This window comes from Lithobates pipiens, unplaced genomic scaffold (assembly GCF_037356315.1).
Source record: "Lithobates pipiens isolate NorthernLeopardFrog02 unplaced genomic scaffold, aLitPip1_a1.2 Scaffold_10, whole genome shotgun sequence".
Taxonomy (NCBI): Eukaryota; Metazoa; Chordata; class Amphibia; order Anura; family Ranidae; genus Lithobates; species Lithobates pipiens.
In genome coordinates this window covers 55,012,214-55,032,938 of record NW_027507686.1, presented here as the reverse complement: position 1 = coordinate 55,032,938, position 20,725 = coordinate 55,012,214, and the positions used below count along the sequence as shown (strand labels likewise).

The following is a 20,725-nucleotide window of genomic DNA, read 5'->3' as shown; positions in this document are numbered from 1 at the left end:
CGGGAGTAAACCCGCTGACTTTTTTTTTTTTTTTAAACCTGTAAGGGAAAAGGCATAATGAGCTAGTATGCATCGCATACTAGCTCATTATGAAATACTTACCTTAGAACGAGGCAGGTTTAGTACAGGTTTAGGAGATATTCTTTTTACCTACAGGTAAGCCTTATTATAGGCTTACCTGTAGGTCAAAGTTAAAAATGTAACTTTACAACCGCTTTAAATTCATAAACTAAAAATAGGAGGTTGATAAATTATAACACCACCCTAATGAAAATTCATTATCAAATCGAAAAGTAACCTCCAAAGTATATCTTATATGCGAAAATTACATCAATTGTTAACCTATAATACATATACCTTGACTTATCTACTTTAGGATAAAACAGGGGTCTCAAAACTGCGACCCGGGGGCCAGATCTGGCCCTTTGCTAGCCTTTATGCGGCCCTTGGGGCACAACTCCTTCCACTGATATGAGGCACTATTCCTCTTACTGACACCAACAATGGGGCACTATATCTTCCACCGATATCAATGATGGAATACTATTCCTCCTACTAATAGGGGGAATATGCCTCCTATTGACCACCGACCCTGAGACCATATTTATTCTCACTGATGCTGGGCCAGGGACATTTTCTACCCCTGCTGGCCACAATCCGACCCTCCTAAAGTCTGAAGGACAATAAAGTGGCCCTTTGTTTGAAAAGTTTGGAGACCCCTGGGATAGAAGAAACCTTTCTCCTAACCCCAACAATGGGGGCCGGAGACTAAATCTAATATTTTGCTATTTTGAACACAGTGACTGATTAATCTGAAACTGTATTATTTGGGTATCTGTTTTTAATTGTGCTTCTCTGGTTTTAGTGTTCTCCAGAAATTCAAACTCTCCAGAGATCCTAAAGGTTCTTATAAGTGACCCACATCTGATTCTCCACCTTAAGTTCAATGGAGAAGACATCTGTCTAGGATTTCTTCGAGATTACAGAGAGAGAAGGGTTCACCTGCACATACAAGAAGAGCTGAGTCGTTGCTTAGGCATAGAGTCTCTACAGGTCTTTCTGGAGCTCAAAGTGGACAACATAAAGCTTGACATGTTCCTCGATGACGAAGAAAAATGTCTGGGACAGATTTTCTCATGTAAGGTAATTCAAAGAAACAAGAGCCATGAAAACATTTATTGCATGAACATCATTTGTATAGAATCATCTGTCAAGTTTTTTCCAGTCTGTGTCCCCATTGGGGACATTCATCCTTTGTAATTGTCCTGGTGACCATTCTCCACAGGACCGAAATTGTAAGAAAATCCTACATTTTTAGTAGTTACTTGAACAGGAATAGAAGTGAACTCTTCCAATGATGCCACGTGTTGTAAGAACATCTAGGAGAGGATTTACACTCCCTTATCCCTTGTACACACGGTCGGACATTCCGACAACCAAATCCGTCGGATTTTGTCAGACGGATTTTGTCTGAAACTGTTGCATACACACGGTCGGACAAAGTTGTCAGAAAATCATTCAGAACGTGATGACGTTATTTCGTTACGACGGGACTACGTTCAGGCTAGTAGCCAATAGCTTTGTTGTAGAAATTTGATCTGAGCATGCGTGGCACTTTGTCCGATCGGAATTCTCTACACATGATCGGAGTATGTCCGATCGGAGCATTTTGTCGGAAAGTTGAAAAACTTGGTCCGTCGGATACTCCGACGTAAACAGTCCGATGGAGACCACACACAGTCGGAATATCCGACAAAACGGTCCAATCAGACACATTCCGTCGGAATCTCCGACCGTGTGTGCTAACTTTATTCTTCTGATGTGCTAATGGGACAAGAAGTAAAGGGAAACCCTTCCTTGTGCTGGCCATACACTATACAAAAAAAACGAAATTCAGTCATTTAGTAATTTCGGTTGGGAAGCTTTTGAGACAAAAAAAATAAAAATGAAGGACAAGTTTGGAAATTTTCTGAACTGCCTTAATTCTTCATGGCAAAGATTCAACAAGGTGTTGGAGACATTCCTCTGAGATTTTGGTCCATAGTGACATGATAGCATCACAGTTGCTGCAGATTTGTCGGCTGCACATCATGATGCGAATCTCCCATTCCACCACATACCAAAGGTTCTTTATTGCAGTGGTCATCCACTCTACTAACCCACTAACAGGCCAGGTTTTATGTATTACCTTGGGGAGATGCAGACTAGAATACTGCAATCGCTGAGCAGCAAATGATATCACCTGTGATGTATTTCAGTTATCTTCAAGCCTGGCCTGTTGGTGGGCCCTGATGAGAGGGTTGATGACCACTGCTCTATTGGATTGAGATCTGATGACTGTGGAGGCCATTGGAGTACAGTGACCTCATTGTCATGTTCAAGAAACCAGTGGTGAGATGATTTGAGCTTTGTGACATGGCTACTTCCAGCAAGATAATGCACCATCAGAAGATGGGTACACTGTAGCCATAAAGGGATGGGCATGGTCAGCAACAATACTCAGGTAGGCCGTGGTATTTAAATTATGCTCAATTGGTACTAAGGGGCCCAAGGTGTGCCAAGAAAATATCCCTAACACCATTACACCACCAGCCTGAACCGCTGATATGAGGCAGGATGGATCCATGCTTTTTATGTTTACTCCAAATTCTGACCCCTTCATCTGAATGTTGCAGCTGAAATCGAGACTCTTCAGACCAGGCAATGTTTTTCCAATCTTCTATTGTCCAATTTTGGTGAGCTTGTGAGGGACCCATAGGGCCTGGACAGGGCAACTGGTGACAGAGATAGCAGACAATATAACCCACTATTTTCGGGAAAACACCACAGATGACCTCAGTGAGGTAGTGGTCAGGTAGCGTTGATCTCCATAGGCTCCAGATTCAAAAAGGCACCCTGGGATGATTTTCAGAGAGTACTTACAGCCCTTCAACAGGCGGAACTCCAACACAAAACTAATAGGGACCCTGAGGCATTGAACAAACTAACCAAACTGAGGGAGCTGTTCCTACGCTTGCTAGACAGTAAATTGTAAACAGTTTAGATACATGTCTCATAAATTTTACAAACATGGAAACAAATGCAGTCGTATACTCACAAGGGCACTCTGGAAAAAGCAGGCTCAGGCATAAATACAAAAACTCCATTCCTCCTCTGGAGAAATGACGGTGCAGTGTTCTAAAATTAAAATGAAAAGAGAAAAAATACTGCGCTACTATTTAACAAAGGTGATAGAGCAGCTAACACTCAAGCAAACAAAGCTAAACAAAATGATAAAAGATTAGTGTAGCGCTAAACATTATGTACATAACTATAAGTACAAGTGTGATACAGCACTTAAAGTGGTTGTAAACCCTTCCAAACCACTTTGACCTACAGGTAAGCCTAGATTAAGGCTTACCTGTAGGTCCAAGAAATATCTCCTAAATCTATACGGTTTAGGAGATATTTACCTGAAGACAGCCACCGCTATCTACGGTGCATGCGCCGTAGACAGCGGCGCGCAGGCGCACTGGGTAAGCTGCAGATCGCGGCGATATGCCGCGAGTGTAGGCTCCCGTGTGAATGCGCGGGAGTGACGTCATTGCTGCTCCAGCGAATCACAGCGCCGGAGCAGCGAGACCCACCAAGAAGATGGACGCTCCGAACTACATGGGACAGCGGTGACTTCACTGGCTCCTGTGTCAGGTAAGTGAAACATAATGGACTACTATGTGATGCATAGTGGTCCATTATGCTTTACCTTTGCAGGGAATCAAAGAGGAAGTAAACCCATCAGGGTTTACTTCCTCTTTAAAACAACACTGCACAATGTGATAGAATTTACATAAAAGTGCAAAACAATATATGAAAAAAGTAAACAAAGTGAAGGACTTGGTTCACATTGAAAAAATTAACTCCAGTGTGTCCTATATTGGGAATAGTCCGCATAAGCCCGAATGTGCAGGTTAATGTTCTCTTTGTGTTTGGCACAAACACAAAGAAAAATCTGGGAAAAGCGATGCCAACAATGGAGGCTAGGACTAGTTGTCTGGAGTCACATCAACATCGACCAGTCAAGAAAAAAGGTGGGTACTCTTACCGGTATAGTTGGACACACATGTCATACGACAGTGGGTCATAAAGGCTTGCAATCACGATCTAATGCCGTGTGGGAGCAGTGGTTAGATGGATCCTTACAGAAGGTCCTCGACTCTGTATCCGCGAGCTCCAATGAGCTAATACTCCAAGATGGCCGTATTTGGGACCAGTTCACTTGTTGTCCTCCAATGCTCAGGCTTGATGGCCCTGTTGAAGACCTCTAGAATCGAAACGTGCGTCGGGCAGCTTTCTTGTACCCCACATTGCTTTTACTATTGTTTTACCATTGTTTGTGATCGCTTTTTATGGATATTTTTTGGTGTGTCATTTTATTTATGACATATCGCAATAAACCTATGAGTGTTTTTTGACCTGCACCATTTGGAGCCCCTCTGTTCCTTTTTTATATCTCAACCTGAGCATTGGAGGACAACAAGTGAACTGGTCCCAGATATGGCCATCTTGGAGTATTCGCTCCTTGGAGCTTGCGGATACAGAGTCGAGGACCTTCTGTAAGGATCCATCTAACCACTGCTCCCACACGGCATTAGATCATGATTGCAAGCCTTTATGACCCACTGTCGTATGACATGTGTGTCCAACTATACCGGTAAGAGTACCCACCTTTTTTCTTAAATGGTCGATGTTGATGTGACTTCAGACAACTAGTCCTAGCCTCCATTGTTGCCATCGCTTTTCCCAGATTTCTCTGTGTTTGACATTATCCTACAGGAACATTCACCTGCACATTCGGGCTTATGCGGACTATTCCCAATATAGGACACACTGGAGTTAATTTTTTCAATGTGAACCAAGTCCTTCACTTTGTTCACTTTTTTCATATATTGTTTTGCACTTTTATGCAAATTCTATCACATTGTGCAGTGCTGTTTTACATGCTGTATCACACTTTTACTTACACTTGTGTACATAATGTTTAGCGCTACACTAATCTTTTTATCATTGCCTGATGGGAAAAGCCCTGGCGGATTCACCAAGGCCTATTACAAGACCTTCTTTTCCCTCCTAGCGACACTTATGTTCAAATATTTCCACTCCATAGCAGAGGGCAATTCTATCCCCCCAGAGGCACTCCTTGCTCACATTACGGTGACACGGTTCACTGGGCTCGTACCCGTCAAGACCCCCGACCCTAATCTAATACTATCCACCGATTTGGAAAAAGTTTTCGGTCATGTTGACTGATTCTATTTGAAAGCAATACTAGAGTCCCTGGGGCTAGGGCCATGAATGCTGACATTCAAATTGCGACAGTGCTGAAAGCTGAAAATTGGCTTGGGCAGCAAGGTTATAAGTGCCTGGTATTGAAGTGGTTAAGATAAACTACACAAAGCCAGAAATCCTACCCATCCACCTTACCTCCTCCTTAACAAATAGCCTCCAGACTGCCTTCCCTTTTACATGGGCTAAATCATCTCAATCAAAGATATCTAGGAATACAACTCACAGACCGCTTCGATGCCCTATACTCTGCCAACTAGGGATGAGCCGAACACCCCCCGGTTCGGTTCGCACCAGAACTTTCGAACGGACCCCAAATTCGAACGAACGTTAGAACCCCATTGAAGTCTATGGGACTCGAACGTTCGAAATGAAAAGTGCTAATTTTAACGGCTAATATGCAAGATACTGTCCTAAAAAGGGTTTGGGGACCTGGCTCCTGCCCCAGGGGACATGGGTCAATGCCTAAAATGTTTTTTAAAATGGCCATTTTGGCAGGAGCACTGATTTTAATGAAGATTAAAGTGAAAAAAAAAAGTGAAATATTCCTTTAAATATGGTGCCTGGGGGGTGTCTGTAGTATGCCTGTGAAGTGCCACGTGTTTCCCGTGTTTAGAACAGTCCCTGCACAAAATGACATTAAACGGAAATAAAACCATTTAAAACTGCTTGCGGTTTTAATGTTATATCTGGTTCCTGCAATATGGTTGAAAATCATTGAGAAAAATGGCATGGGTAGCCCTCCCTGCCCATTACCAGCCTATTTGGGTCTTGTACGCATATTAAGGGGAACCCTGTACCCATATTAAAAAAAGGAAATGCGTGTGGCCCCCAGGCCCTATATACTCAGAACAGCAGTATACAGGCGGTGCAAACAAGACAGGGACTGTGTAGGTTTGTTGTGTTAAGTTGAATCCGTTTGTAATTTTCAACTGGTACATTTTTAAAGTGTAGCTCCAGTCAAAAAAACTATTTTTAAGCTTTTTGGAAAACATAGGGAAGGGTTATCACCCCTGTATAATTTGTTTTGTCGTCCATCTTTTTTCATCTCACTTGCTGTTGTCTCCTTCCGTTTGCAAGTAGGAGATGTTTGTAAGTTGGATGTTTGAAAGTAAGGGCCTGCCCTATATGCTCTGCAGAAATGGCGGAACAAGGTGTTGGTTTTGCCACAACATTGTAAGCCCTCAAAGTGACTCTTGGTGGGCGCTGGAGCGCCCTGCTGTGAACGATTATATCAAGAATTGTAATTACATGCCATTGTTGAACAGTGGTAGAAAAATTGACCTTTGGTGGTTGTGGTGCTGGTGCCACAACACTATAAGTCCTCACCGTTACTCTGGGTGGGCACAGGAAGGGGCCCTCCTGTGAAATATTATATCAAGAATTGTAATAACATGTCCCTGTTAAACAGGGGCAGAAAAATTTGGCCTTAGGCACTGCTGCTGGTGCCACCACACTGCAACCTCTTCCATATACTCTAGTTTTAATGCAGGAATTAGCCCTGCTGCAAAGAATTGCATCAAAAATTGTAATTAAACGCCCCTGTTAAACAGGGGCAGAAAAATTGGGCCTTAGGCACTGGTGCTGGTGCCACCACACTGCAACCTCTCCCATATACTCTTGTTTGATTGCAGGAATTAGCCCTGCTGCAAAGCATTGCATCAAAAATTGTACTTAAACGCCCCTGTTAAACAGGGGCAGAAAAATTGGGCTGCTGGCATCAACCAGAACCAAAAATGTTCTTCCAACATATCAGCGGAGGAGGAAGAGGATAGACAATCAACATAACAGGACAGTCACTCAGCATCAGCATAGGCAGTCTTGAAGGGCAGTCTTGAAGGTATTTCAAAAAAAATTATTCGGTTACATCAGCTTCAGGTGCTTGGTAGCTGTGGGTGATCCAAGACTGATTCATCTTGATGAAGGTCAGTCGATCAACTGATTCAGTGGACAGGCGCACCCTGTGATCGGTAACAAAGCCACCAGCAGCACTGAAGGTGCGTTCCGAAAGAACGCTGGATGCAGGACAGGCCAGTAGCTCAATTGCATACTGTGCAAGCTCTGGCCAGTGATCCATCCTCAAGACCCAGTAAGCCAGAGGATTTTCGGTGGGAAAGGTGTCCAAGTCTGACCTTGCCCCTAGGTATTCCTGCACCATGTAAATCAGACGCTGGCGATGGGTGCTGGAACCGATCATACCTTGGGGCTGCGGACTAAAAAATTGTCTGAAAGCATCAGTCAGACGGCCACCTTCTCCACCGCTCCTTCTGACCGATGCCTCAGCAACACGTTGTCCAGGACCAGGAGTTTGTAACCTCCCAGTCTCTGGGAACGCGTTGCACAGACCTTTCTGCAAGGCCTCCCGGAGATGTCTCATTCTCTGCTCCCTCTGAGATGGCAAGATAAGGTCGGCAACCTTACCCTTGTACCGTGGATCAAGGAGAGTGGCCAGCCAGTAATGGTCCCTCTCCTTGATCCGAAGAATACGAGGATCCTTCCGCAGGCTTTGCAGGATCAGGGAGGCCATGCAGCGTAGGTTAGCTGAGGCATTCGGTCCGGAGTCCTCTGGGTCACTAAGGACAACATGATCCGCAGCTACCTCCTCCCAGCCACGTACAAGTCCACGTGTTTCTTGGGACTGTAAATCATCCCTACAAGACTGCTGCTGCTGATGCTGATGCTGAGTGCCAGCCTTCACCTCCATGCTGATACAATCATCCTCCTCCTCCTCTTCCTCCTCCTCATCCTCTTCCTGTGTGATGGGTGGCACAGCAGGAACACTGTCTGGATAAAGGGGGCCTTGAGAGGCAAGGAAGTCCTCATCTTCCTGCCTCTGTTCTGCCTCAAGTGCCCTGTCCATTATTCCACGCAGCGTATGCTCCAAGAGGTGGACAAGAGGTACAGTGTCACTGATGCATGCACTGTCACTGCTCACCATCCTTGTGGCCTCCTCAAACAGTGACAGGACAGTGCATGCATCCCTGATCATGCCCCACTGGCGTGGTGAGAAAAAACCGAGCTCCCCTGACCCTGTCCTGGTGCCGTAGTCGCACAGGTACTCATTGATGGCCCTCTGCTGCGTGTGCAGCCGCTGCAGCATGGCCAATGTTGAGTTCCATCTGGTGGGCATGTCACATATAAGGCGGTTCTTGGGCAGGTTCAACTCCTTTTGGAGCTCAGCCAGCCGAGCACAGGCATTAAATGATCGGCGGAAATGCACACAGACTTTCCTGGCCTGCTTCAGGACATCCTGTAAGCCGGGGTACCTGCCCAAGAACCGCTGCACCACCAGGTTAAGGACGTGAGCTACATAGGGCACATGGGTCAGTTGTCCCTGTCGGAGGGCGGAGAGGAGGTTGGTGCCATTGTCGCAAACCACCATTCCTGGCTTAAGCTGGCGTGGCGTCAACCACCTCTCGGCCTGCCCCTGCAGAGCTGACAAAACATCCGCCCCAGTGTGGCTCCTGTCCCCCAAACAAACCAGCGCAAGCACGGCATGGCATCGTTTTGCCTACGTACTTGCGTAGCCCCTGGAACGCCTACGGAGCACCGCTGGTTCTGAGGACAGAGCACTGGAAGAGGCCATGGAGGAAGAAGAAGAGGAGGGGGTGGAGGAGAGAGGTGTGTCACAACCAATAGTAGCATTTTGGAGGCGTGGTGGTGGAACAACCTCCAACACTACTGCACCTTGTCCTGCATCCTTCCCAGCTGCCAGAAGAGTGACCCAATGGGCCGTGAAAGACAGGTAACGTCCCTGTCCATGCCTGCTGGACCATGAGTCAGCGGTAATATGCACCTTACCGCTGACCGCCCTGTCCAGCGAGGCAAGGACATTGCCTTCCACATGCCGGTAGAGAGCCGGAATCGCCTTCCGTGAGAAAAAGTGGCGTTTGGGGACCTGCCACTGAGGAACCGCACATTGTACAAACTCAAGGAAGGGGGCCGAGTCTACCAACTGAAAAGGCAGCAGTTGAAGTGTTAGCAATTTAGCCAAGCTAGCATTCAACCGCTGGGCATGTGGATGGCTGGGAGTGAACTTCTTCCGCCGGTCCAGCAGCTGGGGCAGGGACATTTGCCTGCTATAATCGGACGTGGGTGTACCGCTAGCAGAGTTCCTGGAAGCACTTGGCTGTGACACACCTAATTCTACACCTTCATTCCTCTCAGAGCAGGTTTCAGAGAGGACTGAAGGTCTAGTGGGGTTGGAGATGCCAGCTGATGAGGAGCAAGGAGAGGTCTGCTTTGTTCTTTGGTGTGGGTCTTTGAGGTACGCTTGCCAACGAGCTGCATGGCAGGTCAACATATGTCTGGTCAAGCATGTGGTGCCCAAGCGGCTGATGTTTTGGCCACGTGAGATACGCTTGAGACATATGTTGCAAATAGCAGCGGTGCGATCTGATGCACTCGTCTCAAAAAAGGCCCACACCAAAGAACTTTTAGAATAACGCGCAGAGGCAGCACTCTGCACAGGCGGAGCTCTGCGGTGTGATTCAGTCGGTGTGCTGCCCCTAAGCTGGCCCCCGGAGGGCATCCTGCCTCGTTGGACATGTGCCTCCTCCTCCTCCTCCTCCCTCCTTCCAGGCACCCACGTGGAGTCAGTGCCCTCATCATCCCCTCCCTCTTCATCGCTGTAGCAAACCTGGCAGTATGTTGCAGCTTGTGGAACATGACTGCCAGATTGCTGTCCTTCTTGAGCATCCCCTCTCTCTGCGCTCACGCTACTGCCTTCCTCTAGCTGAGTGTCATCATCAGAGCCCACAAAACACTGGGCATCCTCCTGGAGCATGTACCCAACACTGTGCTCAAAGAGTTCAGGAGACTCCTCAGGAGGACGTGGTGGGTCTAGGGAAGGAGTCACTGATGATGACATTGAGAGGAGGGAAGACAATGCGTTGGCAGCTGCTTTGCTACTACCCTGAGACTGGGTGAGAGAGGATGAGGAGGATGAAGAGGGCTTGGTCATCCACTCTACCAAGTCGTTGGCATGTTGTGGTTCAACATGTCCAGCTGCCGAAAAGAAGGACAAGCATGTCCCATGGCCACGTGCTGATGACAATGCACCGCGTCCACGACCAGCACTGTTGTCTCTAGACACAGAGCCTGCTTGCCCTCTTTTATCGGCTCGCGCCTGTCTGCCTCTCCTTGCTGGCCTTCCAGACATGGTAATGGCCTGAAGGGAGTTGGGTAAAACAGCAGTTGGGTAGTGTATATTGTGCTGGAGGCACACAACACCCACTAACTCCTGCAGATGCCTTTATTATAGAACACCAGAGATAAAGGGGTATATACAGATGTATACTGTGCTGTGCTGGAGGCACACACAACTTCCAATAACTCCTGCAGATGGCAAGTGGGCTCAAATAGAGAACAGCTATGTAGGTGGATATAGCGGTATGTACTGGGTACAGAGCACGCAGACAGCACGCACTATCTCCTAACACTACTGGGTACAGAGCACGCAGACAGCACGCACTATCTCCTAACACTACTGACTGCAAGCTCTATTATAAAAGATAGATCACTACTACTAGCTATATAGGTGAGGTGAATTTAGCGGTGTATACTGCGGTCAGGGCACGCAGACAATAACCAGAGAACACCAGAGATAAAGGGGTATATACAGATGTATACTGTGCTGTGCTGGAGGCACACACAACTTCCAATAACTCCTGCAGATGGCAAGTGGTCTCAAATAGAGAACAGCTATGTAGGTGTATATAGCGGTATGTACTGGGTACAGAGCACGCAGACAGCACGCACTATCTCCTAACACTACTGACTGCAAGCTCTATTATAAAAGATAGATCACTAGCTATATAGGTGAGGTGAATATAGCGGTGTATACTGCGGTCAGGGCACACAGACAATAACCACTACACAACAGCAAGATAGAAAATCGGCCGAAAACGATCGGTGTGTACTGTGTTGAAGGTACACAGAACACCCACTGCTTCAGACGCCAACACACTACACGAGGCCGCCGCGATGGCGGCCTTATATAGTGTGGGGCGTGCACTACACAGCCTGAGCTATGATTGGCCACAGGCATCCTGCCTGTGGCCAATCATGGCTCTCCTCGCTGCTGGCGCTGCGATTGGCCAAGCATGCGGGGTCACAGTGCATGCTTGGCCAATCATGAGCCAGCAATGCACTGCGCCATCGCAGTGCATTGTGGGCCGTGAGCGCCACACGAATTTGACGCGAACGGACCAAAATGTTCGGATTTCGCCAAACGGACGAACAGCCAATGTTCGAGTCGAACGTATGTTCGACTCGAACACGAAGCTCATCCCTACTGCCAACTACCCCCAGCTGCTTAATGTGGTTAAAAGGGACCTCTTAGCCCTTGTACACACGGTTGGACATTCCGACGGAAAATGTCCGATTGGACCGTGTTGTCGGATAATCCGACCGTGTTTGGGCTCCATCGGACTGTTTCCGTCGGAATACCCGACCGACAAAGTTTTAGAGCTGGGCTATAAACATGGTCCGATGGGACTTTGTCCTATCATTTGTAGAGAATTCCGATCGGACAAAGTGCCACGCATGCTCAGATCAAATTCCTAGACCAAAGCTATTGGCTACTAGCCTGAACGAAGTCCCGTCGTAATGAAATAACGTCATCACGTTACGTACGATCGGATTTTCTGACAACTTTGTCTGACTGTGTGTATGCAACACAAGTTTCGGACAAAATCCGTTGGACAAAATCCAACGGATTTTGTTGTCGGAATGTCTGACCGTGTGTACAAGGGCTTACAATGGATGCGGATCGCCTTCACGTGGTTGGGACGGGTAAACATCATAAAAATGAATATTCTGCCATGTATACTCTTCTTCCTACAAATGATACCAATAACCCTACCTAGACTTTTCTTCGACCGTCTGTCCAGCATGCTGTCTGAGTTTATATGGAACGCACAGAAACCCAGAATAGCCCTAAGGGTGCTGAAAAGCCCAAAACGTGAGGGTGGTTTGGGAATCCCAGATATATGCCGCTACTACCGGGCCATGGTCCTCCAGGGGATACTCAATTGGCGCTTCCATACCCACTCCAAGCTATGGGTCTCCCTGGAGAAAAGCTTAGCATGCAGGAATGTAACCTACGCACCATGGCTAACCCGGGAAACACAGGTAGCTGTCTGAAACAAGCTCTCCGCTGACAGCTCACGTGCTCTTAGTCTGGGACAGGATCAATCCACTCCTGAAAACAGCCACCCCCCATGTCCCCGCTGGCCCCACTGGGCGGGTACCTATGGTTTCGCCCAGACAAGTAAATGGCCCTTTTTGGGCCATGGGTAGATGACGACAACTCCAGTTGTGGCAAACTAATGAAGGATGGTAAGCTTTTAAGTTTTGACACCCTCCAAGCCAAACATCAGGGCTCACGCATTAACTTCTGGAGGTATAGACAACTACACCATTTTTTTGAGACACATGGCCACTCCATCAGGGACCCCTCTTCCATCACCCCATTCAAACAACTCTTTGTAGATGATGAACCAATACCTCACATGGTGTCAGAACTGTACCGACTACTGGGCTCTTCCACACACAAACCTAAGCCCGTCTATATTCGAAGGTGGGAAAGGGACTTAGGTCACGAACTTACTGAGGCACAATTAACTCACCTATATCAGCTCACTCACTAATCCTCAATTGACTCCAAAACGCAGGAAAAAAACTATAAGATACTGTCCCGGACTTGGCACGTATTTATCCCTCCGGGTCAGAACTTTTTTGGAGAGGACATAGAGGTACGCTTATCCATATATGGTGGGAATGTCCCCTAATCAAATCCTTTTGGGAAGATATCAAGGACCAAATAAAAGATATACTGGGGCTAGACGTTCCTCTATCTCTGACACACTTCCTCCTACACATCCCCCCCGATCCCAGTTAGCCAATATAAAAAAAGCACACTGCCCCATTTACTAAACGCAGCAAGGCGCCTGCTTCCAGCTTATTGGAAACAGCCCAGAGTCCCTACCCGGGAAGAGTGGATCAACAGGTTGAGTGACATCCGGGAGGTGGAGGAGTGGATACCAAGTCACATGCCCTCCAGTTTAGACACAGCCTTGCTAGAACTGGCAGAACCATCCCTTAAGACTCGTAGGCTTTTGAAAACCTCACAAGACTCCAGGTATGACCTGATTGTTCCCTCTTTCCTCCTCTCTTTCCCTCATTCTTTCTTTTAAACCCCTCAGGAATGGCACGTATCTTCCATTGTACGAAGGTCGGTTTAGTATTTACACACCACGATGTTAATGGACATGATGCCTGATGCCTCTGCGCTCACGGGGCGGGCCCCTTCTTTAAGGGGAGCACTGTTTATCCCCACGGAGTGTTCAATATATTGCTCTCTGGTGCCTCTGGCATGCGCGTGGTGCAAGGGGAGGTTGGCAGGAGGCTGTTTTGTCCCCCCTCTTTCTGCCCCGGTCTAGGAGACCATACTTTCATTAAGGAATTAATGACAGCCCCTCCTGGCTTAACACCCATGGTGAGGCTGCCAAGCCGAGGCCTATACGCATCAATTGTCTCACACGCATATCTAAGATATCCTCTGGGACATCCCCCACTATGACCTCCTTAAACCCTTTACGGGGATAGCCTTTCGGCTACCTCATAAGATATTCCCACTGTACTTTTTTCTTTTACTGTATTCCTACTTCTGTGTTCAATCTACCTGTATGCAATGTTTATGTACAATGAGCCCATTTTATTTAAATACAAATGTTGAACATGACATGTCACTTGCCTTTTGCAAAAATAAAGATTATACAAATAAATAAGGGCACTCATGCTGGCTCAATTCTGAGCTGGGCTGTGTGTGTCTATTGACCTACACAGTGCAGCTCAGTTCTGCCCCCACAGGATTTGATTGAAAGCAGCAGGAGCCAATGGGCTCTAAATCCTGTGAGCAGAGAGAGAGCGGCACATGACTGTGCTATCGGGCACAGTCATGGATCAACATTGGGCTCAGAAAAGTATTTGGGGGGAGCTTACCATGGAAGGTTTTTACCATAATGCATGCTCTGCATTAGTTTTAACCTTTACAACCACTTTAACACATATTTATACTGATCTAAAATGACATGTTTATATTTTAGCCGAGTTACGTGAAGGATGAAGGCCTTGCTAAGCTGGAAGAAAACTTCAGAAATTTGTCTCTGGGATCCAGCAGCTCCACGGAGAACAGCTCCTTTTCTACCTCTCCATTAGAGAACTCGAGTCAGGTCTCTCCTCCCCTCCCCCTCCGCTCATTCTCATCTGAACCCAGCACATTCCATTTCCAAGGACAGGATTATGGTAAGTAGAAATGCCAGTATGTAAAAACAATTAATTCACTGAGCAATGTTTCAGAGTGTTCAGATGACATATTTGAATATCACAATGTGTGTAATCTTTAATCACACTTTAACAACTGCAAGCTTTTAAATCCTATGAACCTGAATTTTTCTTTTCATTAAATATTTTTAACATAACCTAGAACAGTAATAGTGAACCTTGGTACCCCAGATGTTTTGGAACTACATTTCCCATGAAGCTCCTCTACACTGCAGAGTGCAGGAGCATCATGGGAAATGTAGTTCCAAAACATCTGGAGTGCCAAGGTTCCCCCTTCCCTGTAGAAAATTTTAAAACAATATATTCGGTTAAAAATACACAAAAATAAATATTACAAAAACATAACTTAAAAAAATTTCAATTAAAATTTCAATTAAATCTAAAAGATAAAACTGTACTGAATTGTATAGCAATCGCGGTAAAGCTGGACGGCAAAAAAAAAGCATTTTTTTTTGGGCGACAAGCTTAGTGCGATGCTGTTTGCCACAATTGCCGCGCGATTCTGTCACTCAACAATCGCGTTTGAGGTGCTATTAATAATGAACATAAACAACACGCGTTGTGTTTTGCCATGATTGCAACGCCATTTGGAATCGTGGCGATTCCACCCGTGATCCCAAATCGCCTGATGTGAACAGGGCCTTTTAAATCAATTACAAAGATCAGTTCCAGAACCTTCCCCCTGTAGTAGTTACAATCTGTGAATGGTCAGGTAACAGCAGTGCACACTCTTTTTATAGTGTGTCCATGAGCTGACCTGATCCTCCTCTGTGTGCTCCTGCAACAGCTGCAGTCAGCAGTAATGAGAGAATGAGAGACAGTGTTCTAATTTAATAGTGCATCTCGTCGGATAATGCCTCTGACGATATGCTCATGCGCAGGACATAACTGTCAGAAACCATAAATCAGCTGAGACAGAAGTACAGTTAAATCACACTTGTTTAATAATAATAAAAAACAGGTAAACAGAGTAAACGTAGTCAAAACATAACCAGAGTTCAGGAACCGGAATGGACAGTCAGACAAGCCAAAACGTCGGGGAGCCAGAGGGGAGTGTAATAGAACAGTAAGCAGGATCTGGAGCTAGAAGGAATATCAGCCAAGCAAGTCTTTAACAGGAACACAGGAGAGTGTCTCTAGAGATGTGACCAAGGCAAAGGCAGACATCATCTGGGCTGGACGGCTTAAGTAGGCAGGACTGACGAGCAGGATATCATCAACCGGTGAGTCACTGTGGAGAGATAGGAGCTGGCAATTAGCTGACAGCTGTGCGGCCAGCTTTGAGAAGGAAGGGCTGAGCCCAGCCTTGACATTAACGTCACTCCAGCTGATATGTTGATCAGCTGGCGTGATGTCAACACTGCGCATGCGCATATCATCGGAGATATTATCCGAGGATCTACAACCCGCAGAGGGAGAATCTAGTTGTCAGATTCGGCATCGCTGTCTCTGCGCATGTGAGAGACTTGACATCATCCTGCAACACACCAAAATCTGCCCCAAATCCTCCTGTGATGTAGCTCAAGTCTCCCGCATGCACAGAGAGAACGAGGCAGAATCGAACAATTTGATTCTCCCTCTGCTCTTTGCAGATTGTTGGATAATGCCTCTGACTATGTGAACATGCGCAGTGTTGACGTTATACCAGCTGATCAACATATCAGCTGGAGGGACGTGCATGGGGGGGGGGGGGGGCACGGATCCTGGAAGCAATTAATTACCCTTTGTCTTTTTCCCGCAGCAGGTGAAAGGTGGTGGAAGGGAGAGGAACAGAAGTTGTGGGCTTCAGGGGGAGCCACAGAAGGATTTGTTTCTGCTCATCAGGTGCCCAGGTCCCCCTTATGAACTGATGGGGCCTGGTATTGGAGGGCTGTCTATACTGCCTTATGAGTAGCCCTGCATAGGGACTATCATGAGCAGTTTATTGCTCCCTTTCTCATGTCACAACTTTGTCAATCCCTAGATAGCAGATGTGAAAACTCAGTGTAGCACTCAACTTTACCTTCTAGAAATCTGATGGGTATAAAGTCTGCCCTATGGACATACTACTTTTTTCCTATAATAAATATTCCTATCGACTGACAACTTTAGGCTGCCTGATCATATGTATATTAAAAATATTATTATATTTTATATTTTTGAACGTTTTCTTTTTTTTTCAGAAGACATATACACTGTATGTAATTTTAACTTCTAGCTGTTCTCTGCTTTGGTTAAAGTATAAAACTTAGCTGCCGTGGGTCCACAGAAATACCTGCTGCCATAATGTAGAAGTATACCCCGCCTCCAGCAAATAAAGGTTAGATATCCCCATCGCTGATCCAGCACTGTTGCTGCTACGCTCTTCACCACTTCTTCCAGATCCTGTGCCTCCTATCTTTGGACATTGGCTGATCAGTGGTGATGTAGCTTGCGTGCTGGAGTTACATTATTCTGCCACTTGGCTCATTTGCCGGCAACTTGCAGATGTGCCCCGGACAGCACACGACTAAAAGATTGCTAGCAAGCAGTTTGTTTTTGTTTTTTTGCCTGAAGACATACCAAGTATCATGCCAAAAGCTATACCTACTAGCATTTTTGGGGGCTTCAATTGCATTTTGCTAGTGGTTTACCAGTTTTATGGTTGAAGCTATCAGCCATAACCCCTGTATTTTTTATTTTCAGCCAGGAATTAGCTTTCTCATGAAAGTGGGCAGTCCAAGCAGCTAATTAGCCGCTGGATTGTTTTCAGAAGCCACCTGTCTGTGTTTCTCGGGCTTACGTTTTTTTAACGGTGTGCCCAGGAAACAATCCGAGGGTTCACGTGGCTGGCTATAGAGGTGACCAGAGACCAGATTGTCTCTGATCGCCTTATAATGTTGGAAGATGGGTGCAACATCATGACATCACTTCTGGTCTAGGGCAGAATTAACTTTTTTTTTTTAAACAAAAGATCATCTTTTTTTGTTTTTTTCCTTTTTGCTTTTAAAGGCAAAGAGGGATTTGGGGTCTTATACTGTAGACCCCAGATCTCTCCATAAAGAGGACCTGTCACCCTTATTGCTTTTGCAAGGGGTGTTTACATTCTTTGTAATAAGACTAAAACCAATCAGAAAAAAAAGGGACACAAAAAAAAAAAGGAAAGCGCCTCTATCCCCACGTGCTTATGCGCAGAAGTAAACTCATGCATAAGTAGCACGCGCATATGCAAGAGGTGTTCATACCACACATATGAGGTATCATTGCAAATGTTAGAGCGGGAGCAATAATTTTACAGCTAGACCTCCTCTGTAACTCTAAACAGGTAACCTATAAAAGATGTTAATGGAGAATTTTAAGTAACGTAGTTTGCTGCCATTCCACGAGCATGCACAATTTTAAAACGTGACATGTTATGTATCTATATACTCAACGTTACATAATACATAATCTTTTATATATTATCAATAATTGGGTCATATATTGTGTTTTTTTGCATTAAACTTCATTAAAGTATATTTAAAAAAATAAAATAAATGCTGCGCAAATATCATGTGATATAAAAAAGTGCGATCGCCATTTTATTCTGTAGGGTTGCTACTAAAAAAAACTATACCTATAATGTTTTTACTTTTAAACAAAAAGTGTCAGAAAAGACTTGGTCTTCAAGTGGTAAAAATTGACATACTACAACTGGTTCTGATCCCGGAGTGCCTGACAGTAGGACCCAGAGTGGTCTTTAAAGAGGAAGTAAACCCCATCAGGGTTTACTTCCTCTTTGTTTTCCTGCAAGGTTAAAGCATAATGGGCTACTATGCATCGCCTCGACTGGGCCCCTATTGGCCTTGGGCCCACGGGTCGGCGCCCGAGTGACCGACTGGTCAGTCCGCCCCTGGGAGTCATCCTCTTAGGACTTTCTTGTAATTTCCATTGACTGCTTTTCTAATTTCATCCTCCAATTCTTTTTTACAGCTGACAAACCTCTGACTTCAGAACACCAACAGCGGTTTGCAAATTTGGTGGGCAAGTCTTGGAAGAAGGTGGGACGGTCATTGAAGAAAAATTGTCGGGCTCTAGAAGACCCCAAAATAGACAACCTAGCATACGAATATGACAAAGAAGGTCTTTACGAACAGGCCTATCAGTTATTGAGATGTTTTATGGATGGTGAGGGCAAGAAGGCCACATTAAAGAGACTGGTGGATGCACTCATGGAATGCGAACTCAATGTAATAGCTGAGAAACTTTTGTCTTCGGAAGAAATATGATTGGATTAGGAATCTCTATAAGAACCCTGCTTAGTTTAAAATACCGTTTTCTCAGATGTATAGAAGGTGATTTGGAGACTAACCCTCTGTTTATGCTCTACAGCACTATGGTCTCCAGTCAAATATGCCATCATGGAATTTTATCGGCTGTACAAAATAGTAAAATTTGTCATATAATTACAGCTCATTATGTTTGTTACATCATTGCATTGCTAGATTTTTTTATATAAGGTATGTGGGAAAAATCTTTATTTGTTAAAATGTTTATTCTTTTATGAAAGCAACAGTTACCTACCTAATCTGTATATACCGAAGCTGTGTCATGGCATACATCTAATGTCATGTACAAGATAGACTCTTCAATATAGGAAAAGTTCCCTATGTATGATCTGTGTAACTGACATTCAGGATTATTTTTAAAATGTCTTTAATAAACAGCAAGCACACTTCTTAAAAAAATAATGAAAAGATGTATAATTATGTCCACAAGTATATGAAACGCACAAACTTGTGTAGTCAGATTGTGGACTGGATCTGGATGGAGATGGAAAAATTGCTTAGTCCCATTTGCAGAGATACTGAATCTATGCTGCACCATTTCCTCCGGTCAGCAGGGGCAGAACTGAAGCCAAGCAAACCCATAGACTTCCATGCAGGATACTGGGAATCTTGGGAGATGTGGTCCAAAGCAACAGCCATATAAAAGGGATGACTGGGTTTCTAGACAACAGATCCCTGGGTGCTTTGGGGCACAGGAGGAGCCAAGAAGTAGAATCACCTAAGAAAAGCTGCTCTCTTGGCAACGCTGAAGTGCTGGCAAATACATTTGTGTGGTGGCTTTGCACAGAGCAGCCCCGATTCTCTTCTTCTCAGGTTTCTCGCCGGCGCTCCTGTCCCCTCCCTCCTGTCGAGTGCCCCAGGGCAAGCAGCTTGCAATTGGGGCACTCAAGCAGGCTTGCTTCTGAGCTGCGGCTCTGCATGTCCATTCACACACAGAGCTTCCCCCTCTTTCTTCTGATTGGCTCAGTGGCTGTAATTTAACACCTGATTTCTCCTGCTGCTGTCCCAGCCAATGAAGAGGCAGAGTCCCTGGAGAGCTGAGGCACTTGTGCACATCGCTGGATCGAGAGGAGGCTCGGGGGGGGGGGGGGGGGGATGCTGCACAGAGAAGGTTTTTTAAAAAAAACCTTGAGCCTTTAGAACCACTTTAATCCCAGGGGTTCCTTGGGTCTTTCATAATCCTAGTCATACTCACATTTCTCACAATGTTTTGACTTTTAATTGTAAAGCTGGGCAGATCACTTATGGGCAGTTTTAAAGCGGAGCTCCACCCAAAAGGGGAAGCTTCCTCCAAACCCAACACCCCCCCCCCCCCCCCTCCACAGCCACATTTGGCACCTTTCGGGGGCAGCAGATACTTTTTTACAGGTACCTGTTCACCCTTCCAAGAGACCTCCCCTGGAAGCTCGGTCCCCTCCTCCATCCCCCGCCGGGGCTATTCACAAAACGCAGCGCGATTCACACGTGCGCAGTAGGGAGCCGGCTGCGGAAGGAATGGCAGTGGCAGCACCCGATGGCCGATTGAAAAATTGGCTGGGGTGCTGACAATGCGGGATCTCAGGACAGGCAAGTGTCCTAAAATTAAAAGTTTTTTTATACTTTTAATTTTTTGTGTTTTATATATATATATATATATATATATATATCAATTCATTTTATAATAGGACTTTCTGTCATATTTCAGGTTGTCGGTAAAAAAATGCGCTGTCTGTGAAAATTTTTTGGTTTTCAGTATACAAAAGCTGAAGGCGGGGGGGATTTGGCAATCC

The 20,725-nt window shown here is 45.8% G+C and overlaps 1 protein-coding gene across 2 annotated transcripts in view; it reads left to right on the top strand.

Moving 5' to 3' along the window:
* TRADD (TNFRSF1A associated via death domain) overlaps positions 1-19,078 on the top strand; it is an 87,046-nt gene extending 67,968 nt beyond the window's left edge. For both annotated transcript variants that reach the window (XM_077455186.1, XM_077455195.1), the window contains exons 3-5: positions 866-1,143; positions 14,433-14,631; positions 18,601-19,078. In XM_077455186.1, the coding sequence (XP_077311312.1) occupies positions 866-1,143; positions 14,433-14,631; positions 18,601-18,896 (773 nt within the window). In that variant the 3' untranslated portion in view covers positions 18,897-19,078. The remainder of the gene's footprint in view (positions 1-865; positions 1,144-14,432; positions 14,632-18,600) is intronic.
* Positions 19,079-20,725: the final 1,647 nt, after the last annotated feature.